This window comes from Tamandua tetradactyla, chromosome 1 (genome assembly GCF_023851605.1).
Source record: "Tamandua tetradactyla isolate mTamTet1 chromosome 1, mTamTet1.pri, whole genome shotgun sequence".
Classification (NCBI taxonomy): domain Eukaryota; kingdom Metazoa; phylum Chordata; class Mammalia; order Pilosa; family Myrmecophagidae; genus Tamandua; species Tamandua tetradactyla.
Window position 1 is genome coordinate 224,755,785 of NC_135327.1, and position 10,801 is coordinate 224,766,585.

The following is a 10,801-nucleotide window of genomic DNA, read 5'->3' on the forward strand; positions in this document are numbered from 1 at the left end:
GGCCGCTCAGAAGCTGGGCTGCCCAACCCTGTCCTTCACACATGGACAGTCTCCGGGGGCTCCACGCCCCCTTCTGCGTACCTGCTATCTCCAGGAAAGGAGCATGAAAGGGTGGCTATCTGAACAAATAGGAAGCACACATTTTTTGTGGTTTCCTTTCCTAATGAGAAGCCTTACCTTACCAACTAGACATAAATGTAGTAACAGAAAAGCCAACAAAGCGTGAAACATGAAAATTGTGTTTATATCTATGAAAACAACTTGGATGACCTGAAATGTGCATCTGAGGGGCTTTATAACCATTTACTGAGCTTACGTGCTTCCAAATACCACCTGAAATTGCTAGTCTTTGATCTTTTGAAAAAGACATAATTTCAAGGAGAAAAACTGCTATAATTTGAAAGCAATGAAACGGATGTTTCTATTAAGAATAAACAAATCAGGGCCAATTGAGATGGAAAATAAGATGTAGCTAGCCTCACCATGATGAAAGGAGCTGTGATAGCTAAGATTGGATCATGAGGGAAAGGGTCCTCTAACAGAAAGATGCTCCAACTCTGCATTTGGCCTCATTATGGCTGAAGGTACACTAAGCAAATAGTCCCTTGGCAAGACAACTGGACCCCCTGTGTATTTAAAATGTGCTGTTCACCCATCCAACAGTAAATTCTCAGTTTTTCCTTTGTGATAATCAGTAGCAAAGGCTAAATTTTGACTTTGTTTTTTGGTTCCTGGGTTCAGGTGATTAGCATATGCAGAAACCCAATCCACTCCCTGCTCCCTAGAGCCCAGAGTACAAGAAGCCCAAGGGAAAAGTGGTGCTCACATCTTACCAAAGAGGTCAGTCAAGTGACGCGGTGGTGATGGCAGAGGAAAAATAAGTATGGGATTTCCAAATGAGGCATACGCTAAAGAAAAACACATCGGTTCTTCTCTTATGGCTACACCATTAGGAAAAACTAAATAACTGACAATAAAAATCCCCATAAACATTCTGTAAAAACAACAAATCCATGCCCATGGCAGGAAAACCTTCATCCCTTCTCTCAGATAATTCCATCACACAAAGTGTAACTGGTGGTGCTAACACCTAGTGTTATTTTCCTAAAAGCTGGCAACAGTTAAGAGTCTGAAAATGAACACAGAGAGAATGAAGAAAGAAGTAATTCCTAAATTGAGCCTTGTCTGGCGCACATGCTGAACCATTTATAGAATAACACAATGAAGAGGAAATATGAAGGAAAATGTAGGAAAGAGAACAATCATACGAAAGTGAAAGAAATAATTCAAAAATTACAACTATGTAATAGAAAGAGAAAACAGACTGCCCAGAAAGAGCTGAGAAAACATTATTCTTTTTAGGATTATGATACTGGATTGAAATATAAATAAAATAATTGCTCATGGGGAGGAGTCACCGGGCAGGGTGAGTGTGTGTGGGTGGGTAGCAGCCCTGCCCACATGTCAGGAAAATGACAGCTGCCCCCAGCACCCAGGTATCCCCTTCTCCAGGACTCACCTTCCTTATGGTGAGTTACACTGGAAGTCTGGCATTGTTGGCCTGACTCTCTGAGTAATATCAGCAGCCCCTATTTGTCCACTCCTATTGGTATCCTCATGCAAAATAATGTATTTGGGCTTTAATACAGTAAGAGGTATAATTAGCAGTCATTATGTAGAACAAAGCATTGATGCCACAAGCTAATTTTCTGCAAGTGCCTCTAAAGCAGCACCTGCACCATTCATGTTTATAAATCAGGTAATTGTGCAATCCAGGCACTTATGTGTACATGCAATTAGCCTAATACACATATGCAAATTAATTAACATATACAGTTGGCCAAATTCTTGTTTTCTTTCTGCTTATTTTTCTACTATGTAAGTTCAGCTAGATCAGATTTCTAAAATGCCATTTTATTATGCTGTCATTTATTGTTTTTTTCTCAAACTATGGAGGGATACTTCCAAATGCCTCCTTCTGATAATAAAATAAGGACAAAACTCAATCAACCTAAGTCTCTTACTGATTCATTACATCTGGACGCTGCTTCACTTGTACTGGATGTTCTGAAACCATTTTAATCAATCTTTTCTGCTCTCTCAAAAGAACATTTAACTGAGCAGGAGTCTCCAATTCCAACTGCCAATGTGATATTTTCTCAGAACTATCTGAGAAATATAATTAAAATAAGAATTTGACAGGCAGAAAAAACAAGATCAAGCTCATTCAATTTTTTAGCTCTATAGGCAAGGATCTGTACCTTGCTATCTTACGTGGAATACCTGAACATGGTTCTAGGTGGGGACAAAATAACAATGTTTTATTGGAAATGCTTTAAAGGACATAGAGATGCAAGATTTTATTTGAGAGTACATCAAGGATTTGTGCAGCATTATATCTCAAATAGATACACACAAACATGAAATAGTACCTTCAAACTTCTCCAGCAACAAGGCAAAATGGTTTACATTCATTATTTAAAATCTGTTAACTTGGGTAATTACGTTTAGGTAAGGAAGTGTGATTTAACATTAAAAATATAAGGCTATCTTAAAATTAATTGTGAAATTATAATACAGTACCCATTTTTAAAGAACACAACTGGCTGTTTAGATTTTTTAAAAACTATTGTAAAATAATATATAGCTTCAGGCACTGAGAGGCTCTTAAAGGCTATTTACAATTTTGCAAGGATATATGGTACAATGGTGCATTAAAAATAGATTTAATTTCCCTTACTCATGAATCTCCATTAAAGGGATAGTAAAGGAATAGAAAAAGTACAAAACCACAGGAAAAAAAGAGAACAGAAAAAGGAACATTCGGGGACAAGCAACTTCAAGAAAATGTTGCCACATGGAAAGCAGGTGACAGACTGGGAGCTGATTTAGCACTGCAGAGGGAACCACAAACTCATGTGGCCTTGAGGTTCGGATGTTCGGTGAGCAGAGCAACCCGGACAGGGCTGGGTGACAGCGGAGGGGAATGGCGGGGCGGGGGCAGGGCAGGGTGGAAAGGAGAAAACAAGGGATGACACTTCTCGCCTCAGATGTAGATGTCAACATCCAGGACCCTGCCTGGGCACCCCTCACCCACTCCCGCTGCCCTCCCCAGACAAGACACTGGGGATTTTGTTCCCTAGAGACCCTGAACTGGAGGGACCCACGGTTTGGTGACATCAGCCTGGTGGGCAGTGGGGTGAGGTGCCTACTCCTCCAAGACGTACAAAACAGAGAAGCAAACTTAGGAAGTGGAGACCAAGGGATAAGGAAGGAGCAGGAAGCAAGGAGCAGCAAGAGAAAGCTCCAGAGGGCAGGTGAATGGCAGTCTCCAGATGGGAGCGGGGTGGGGTGGGGGGGCGGGGAGGAGGTTTCCAGGTAGGCCCCTGACCATCTTGCCGAACTCCAGAATATGGAGCACTAAATGGTGAAAAGCGGGGAAATGCAGCCATCCATGTCTGGACGCAGCAATCACAGCCCATTGAAGAGCAGCCTGCGCAGCGGAGAGCGGCCCCACAGGGCTGGGTCTGCACTGTCACTGTTATTGTTGTAAGTCCTTTTGTACCTGCTTTTTATTAACCAAGTTAGTCTGCTACTCTGAAAAAGGCAAAAATGATTGAAACTAGCTGGAATTACATTAAGTGATAAAATAGGTTAGTTCATAAGTAATAGTCTCAACCACTTTAAACATACTAAAAGAGTTGGAGGAAATATATTAAATGTTAAAAGTGGTTCCCTTTACAGTTTCTTGTAGTTTTCTATGATGATCATCCATTCTTTGTAGAATCACTTAGAAACCTTAAGAGAAAAAAAACTGGATATAAAGTATAGAGAAAATATAATTTATAAATGATTATTGTGACATTGCAGGAATATCAAATATTAAAAAGAAGAAATAAAATAGCTAAATGCTAAAAAAAAGTACTACAAAATACCAAAAAGTGCTTTTACAGTGGTCTAATAAAGGTACTTATTAGCCCTGAGTTTAATAAGAGGAGCTCTTAGTGATTCTTATTAATTTTATTAGAACAAATTATTCCCTTGCTTGAATGATAATATTCAATGGAAGTAAAAAAAAAAAACACCACATTCTTCTCAGACTGGCAGCTTCCCTTAGCAAGACCCCTTCTAGTATCCCTGCCTTGGAGAGGATTTGTCCGAACGCAAGGAAACCCACCCTTAGAACGTAAAAAGGCAGGCTCGATGGCTTCCTTTTGGCAACTCATTCAAAACGCAACACCATTTTTACTAAGATTTACCCCATAAATGTAAATCCCTTGTTCTGTAGTTAAGCCACTAACATCCAAAGAAGACAGGAGAAGCAGATCACTGCTTAGCATTTCATCTAACATTGCCTCGTTTACATCAGTTTTCTCTTATATTCTAGTGCATGGCACAGAGGCTTGTCCATTGTGTCAGTTGAACAAAATAAGGATGAAGAAATACATATTATAATGAAGTTCATTTTTAGTTTGCTTTTCTGCAAAAAAAAAAAAATCTGAATTCAATTATAGCTCCCTTAGTCTTTTATTTCAGAGTTCTTTCCTTTTTAAATTTTTTCTAACTTTTTATTTTGAAATAATTTTGAACTTACAGAAAATTTGCAAAAATAACACAAACCCCATAAAGAGAATTCCAGCATACCCCCACCCACTCCCTATGTTGTCTTCTTTCTTTCTTTTTTCTCTTTTTCATCTTTTTCTCTTTCTCTTTCTTTCTTTCTTTCTACCATCCGTCTATTATCTATTTTTATGAACATTTGAGAGTAGGTCGCTCACATCACGCTCCTTGAACACAAAATATTACCACGTACATTTCCAGCAAAAAAGGATATTCACATATGTATTCATCTTTTTTAAAAAATATATTTATTGAGAAATATCCACACACATACAGTCCAGCCATTATACCATCAGAGGCTCAGGATAACATCCCATAGTTGTGTATTCATCACGATGACCATTTTTAGAACATTTGCATCATTTCATAGAAAGAAATGAAAAGAAAAAAAAAAGAACTTATATATACTATACCCCCGACTCCTCCCTCTCATTGACCCGCAGTATTTCAATATTCTCAATTTTTACCCTTTTCCCCACCCCCATTATTTATATAATTTTTTTCCTTTTTTTTTTTTACATGGGCAGGCCCCAGGAACCAAGCCTGGGTCTCCAGCATGGCAGACGAGAACTCTGCCACTGAGACACCATGGCCCGCCCCCTTATTTATTTTTTTTAACTCATCTGTCCATACCCTGGATAATGGAGCATCAGACACCAGGTTTTCACAATCACAAATTCACACTGTAAAAGCCATATAATTAAATGTTTTAGAAACCCTGGCATTTTGCATTAACTCCCCATGCTCCTGCCCCCCACCCCTGTTAACTTGTACTCTACTTTCTGTCTCTGTGAGCTTGCATGTTCTCTGATTCTTTGTGGTGACCACGGGGCTTACAGTTAACAGTCTAAATCTATAACAAGCTTGTTTGCTTTGATACCAACTTAACTTCAAAGCATAAACAAACTATGCTACTGTATCCTTCCAACCCCCCAGTTTTCTGTAGTTCTTATCATAAATTACATATTTATACACTATGAGTCAAAAAGAATTGATTTCTCATTGCATTTAATGTATTCGCCTTTTAGATCCTGTGGGAAATAAAAATTGGAATTACAAAAAAAAATACAATAGTACTGGATTTATACTTACTCATGTCATCGTCTTTACCAGAGAGCTTTACTGCTTCATATGGCTACAGTCAATTGTCTAGTGTCCTTTCCTTTGAACCTGTAGAACTCCCTTCAGCATTTCTTGTAGGACTTGCCTGGTGGTGGCAGACTCCCTTATGGTGCAGTGTGGGTCTATTTGGGGTCATCTGTTTGGAGTTTGTTGTGCAGGATGGATGTGTAAATTCACGTCTTTCATTAAATTTGTGAAGTTTTCAGTCATTATTTTTTAAAATATTCTCTCTACCCCCTTTTTTTTTCCTTCTTCTTCTGGGACTCCACGAGGTGTAAACTGGTACACTTGATGGTGTCCCACAAGTTCCTCAGGTTCTGATCACTTTTCTTCATTCTTTCTTCCTTACACTTCTCACACAAGATGATTTCAATAGTCTCATCTTCAAGTTCACTGATTGTTTCTTCCACCAGCTCCAATTTACCACTGAATCCCTCTGGGGACATTTCAATTTCTGTTACTGTGCTCTTGGGCTCTGTTTGTTTCTTTTCAAAATTTTCTGCTTCTCTACTGATATTCTCTTTGTGTCTGTCTATTGTTTTTCTGTTTTCCTTTAGTTCTTTGTCCATGTTTTCTTAAGCATTTTGAGCATATTTAAGGCCATTAAAAACAAATCTTTAGCTAGAATGTCCCAGGTCATATTCACATCATTGATGGTTTCTAATAATTTAATCTTCTCCTTCACCTGGACCATCATTTCCTGTGTTTCTTTGTATGTTTTGCAATTATTTTGAAATCTGGACATCTTTATATTTTAACATGTTATTATTGGAATTTACACTTTGAGGTATCTGTTCCTTAGCCTCTATCCAGCTAGTGTTATGACATATTCTTCCTTAAATGCCAGAAGCTACAACAAACAAACAAACAAAATACACATTTCCCAGCCCTGCAGATTGACCCATACAAGGCTTTCCTTCAGGACTTATCCATGCAATGAGTTCAGAGAATAACTTCAGGCCAAAGCATAAGCACACACTGGAGCATGTGTGTCTGGCCCAGTCCGTCTGGTGGTGGCCTGAGGTCCTTGCTATTTCAGAATTTTCCCTGTTTGTAGAAAGCAGCCCACTGAGCTCTTCTGTAGACTGCTGTGGGCAAGCAGTCAAGTCATGGTGTCTGAGGCACCATGGTGCCTCCCTGGTCTTTTTTGTGCAGATGTCTCATCTTGTGCATACACATTTGGCCCTAGAAATTCCCCATTTACACGTACACCAATGCCCCCTTTTCCTTAGGAAGGTTTCCTCACAGTCCTAGGCACCCTGCTACAGCCAGTAATCCCTTGCTCAGGCACCGTGACTTGACTGCTTGCCCACAGTAGTCTACAGAAGAGCTCAGTGGGCTGCTTTCTATAAACAGGGACAGTTCTGGAATAGCAAGACCCTCAGGTCACCACCAGATGGACTGGGCCAGACACACATACTCCAGTGCATGAGGGCTAATCTGCTCCTTCTGTAACCTGGACCAGGGACTGTCCACTGGAGGCCAGCCCTGTACCAAGCAGGGGTGAGCTGGGGGAGGGGCCAGCCGGGCAGCCATAAAGATTCTCCTACTTTTAAGTGGTCTTTTTCTTGAGTCACTGCTTGCCCTGTCAATGCAGGGCATTGTCTTCTGAAGCTTGGAGAAAGATGTTTCTCTCAGTTCTTGCTCGTTGTTCAAAGTTTCTGTAGGGACGGAGAGCAGAAGCTTCCCATGCCACCATCTTGATCAGGGCAGTGAGACATTTCCTTTTAACCTTTAATTGTTGTGACTTTTCTTGAATTTCTTGATGCGTATCTTAAGATGACAAGGCCAGAACTATGGCAATCTATAGAGGATGTAATCAGCCAGGAGAATAGAGAAGAAAGTTGTTTTATGGTGTCCATTAATTCTAGCAGATGTTGCTTCATAACTATGTAAATACAGTTATTGAATATTGAATAACTACCTAAATATTAGATCATTTCAAGACCACATTCCAAATTTTCACCCATATTAATAAGGTTGAAGCACTTACCTCGAGAACCAGCCACAGCTTATCTCCATTTATTTTATCCTTCTTAACATACATCCCATAGAATTTGACCACATTAGGATGTTCAGAAAGTGCTTTTAAGATGCTATACTCTGCTTCAATCTCTTCATCAATATCCTAGTTTTCAAAAAGTCATAAGAAGAGAACTATGAGAAAAACATAATATCAAAGAAACATAGACTACCATATATAGAATTTAATGCTGTAAAAGGAAGGTCCTAATTTTTACTGTGCTCAATATGATGTATTGAAATGTCTCATTATATTGTTTAAGGGCAGAGTTTATGATTGTCTTGCTATTCAAATTTATCTCAAATTATGTTAATTTCATTGAATTAAAAAGGGATAATAAATGGGTAGTATAAAAGCCATTTCTGGCATTCAATTAGAGATAAACATATATAGAAAACTGTCTAGATGGTTTTGCTTTCTTTGTAGTAACTTAATTACAATACCAAACCCACTGATTTGAAATATAAACTTTTAGGACCAAAAGCTGTTTCATTCTGTTTCTGCGAAATACTGGATCTCTGGAAGCTATCAAGAGCTATGCAATACATTTCTACTTCTCAAAAAATGAAGTAAAATAGAATTAACTTTAAAACATAGAATTAACATATAAAATGGCATAGTTTGCTAAAGGCCATTCACCAGAAGTAGAACAAGTTGCAATTAAAAATGCAAAATAGTCCACTTAGTCATGACTTTGGAAAACTCTAGAAAATGAAAGAACTCATAGAGTAACAAGTAAGTGAAAGTCTTACTAATACTGCTCTCACAATGACATTTAATGTCTAAATTGTGTTAAGACAGGATCATGGAATTACAAGAGCTAGAATTTCAGACAAGAGCTCTAATTTTAAAGGAAGAACATCAAACTCAGAGAAGTTAGAGTCACAAAGTTGGCTAGTGAAAGATCCAGGATAAGTCTACAAGCTTACTGCCTTCTAATTATGCTGAACTCTTCTGAAGAGGAAATTACTAGTTCAAAATCCATAAGAGTGAGACTCTTTTAATAAAAAAGCCACTCTTTCTAAAATGCATGGATGCATTTAAATCTATTTTATTGAGATCATAATCTCTTGGTTATAAATCTTTTTTATTTGACTTGCACTATGATAAATAGAAAGTAAATAAATAATTCTCAGCAAAAACATATATGCCCTATGTCAGGACTAAAAGCAGCAAAACACATTTAATATTATAGTCATGAAATCACTGTTTCGTTAAAACAATGGTACAGAATATGATTTATAAGGTTCGCAGTGTCCCCTACATAAGTAAATTATGCAAGAAGAGTGGTGAATGTATTCATAAGCCATTTGGTTCTTCTTCATCAAGAATTGGGGGGATGGGAAGGAGACAATGATTGTGGAGCCAGGGTCAGGCTGGAGTCCCTTCTCTTGCTTCCCTGAGTCCAAACCCCTGGCAGCAAGGAATGAGGGAAAAGAGAGGGACAGTCACCCTGGAACAGCCTAGCTTGGGGCTCCTTCCAGGGTTTCAATGGTGAGAAATTTCCAGCGTATGCATGTGGAGATATTCAGCAGCAGTTAAGCGTGGGCATAGCACTTCTGGTTTTCCTTTCCTCCACTGTACCTAAATTATTACTTTAAAATATGCCCCTCCCAAATAATATGGAACTTTGTGGTTATAATGGGTTTATGAGACTATCAAATGAAAATAAATCAGAATAAAAAGAGAGCAGCCATCAGGCCCTAAGCGCTTTCTCAGTTGGAGAGCTAGGACAAGAACTCAGCACGCGACATCTTCCAGCACACTTGACCTCCATTGTGCTGTGCCTCCAACACGTGTGCGAGACTCTAGGATCTGGAGAAAATGCTGTCCATGGGAGTTTGGGGACTGTGTGACCGCAAACCTCCTTCTGGCTCACCCGGTGCGATGGGAGGGGTACACAGCGCCTACCACCCTGAAGACATTCCCCAAATCTGCCAACTCCCATGCCCTGAAAACAGCTTCTCGGCATCCTTCCCATTCTCTTCCGGGGAAAGACAAGGTAGGTTCCCTTCTCACAAGCCCTGGATAAAGGAACAGGGGGACCCCACTGGAGTCTTGTTCAAGCAGAGCCCAGGAGGAGTGAATGCGAGGCCCAATCCTTCACAATGAGGTGCGTCCCCCTGATAATCCATTTCTGCTTTGGAAATGTGAGCAAACCTGAAACCTGATTTCCCGTCTCTGAAATTTTGCCTGAAACCTGAATAAATGAAGGAAGCAAAGGCGAGAGGGTCAAGATGACCTTTCAGGGAAACTTTTAGACCCAGAGTCTCTATTCTTACAATCTGATGAAGTATAAAATAGCATTGAATCAAGTGTTGACAGCTGCATTTATGCATTTATTCATCCAGCAATTACTGGGCCTATCAGAGATATGCTAAGAACATAAACCAAGGAAATCTAACAAGTAGATTCTTTTATTTCCATATTTTTCCAATTGTAACTTGTTTTAGGATGACACTGTGAGGAGTATATCAAAACAAGATACTTGCAGACTTTTTAACTCTTTGATACAGATTTTTTTTTAAAGCTAAATAGGTAAAAAACAAAACAGTGGACTCACATGAATTGGATCCAGAATTTTGACGGCTGCTTTTTGGCCATTTTTCTTATTCAACACTTTAAAAACTTTTCCATATGTTCCTTTTCCGATGGTTTCAGTGATTTCCCATGTATCAGAAGGATCAGGAAAGTTATCAAAAATAATTGTTTTCCCAATTAATGGAGACATCTCAAAAGTTTAAATCACTAGGGAGAGAAAAGTACAACATTTCAACTACACTGGATTGGGAATCTTAAATGGCACATATAAAACTTATGAGAAATTAATGTTTTTCACCAAAATGATGGGAAATATTCAAGAGTAACCAAACGTACACCAGAATCATGGAAAATTTTAATTGAGATTAAAATTAAATCTAATTTAATTTAATCTTAAGACTAAAATGAGTTTAGTAGTGATTTGTAAGCAGGGCTTTATTAGTGTTTAAATAGTCCCATATTGATTGCTGATATTTTTTTCAGATTAAAATGAGA

General features: G+C 38.8%; 1 protein-coding gene across 1 annotated transcript in view; it reads right to left on the bottom strand.

Moving 5' to 3' along the window:
• The window catches only part of MYO3A (myosin IIIA), a 241,079-nt gene extending 230,576 nt beyond the window's left edge, over window positions 1–10,503 (bottom strand). Inside the window, exons 1-2 of the mRNA XM_077153504.1 lie at window positions 10,329–10,503; window positions 7,736–7,870 (exon numbers count right to left, since the gene is read on the bottom strand). Of these exons, the coding sequence (XP_077009619.1) occupies window positions 7,736–7,870; window positions 10,329–10,496 (303 nt within the window). The 5' untranslated portion in view covers window positions 10,497–10,503. The remainder of the gene's footprint in view (window positions 1–7,735; window positions 7,871–10,328) is intronic.
• Window positions 10,504–10,801: the final 298 nt, after the last annotated feature.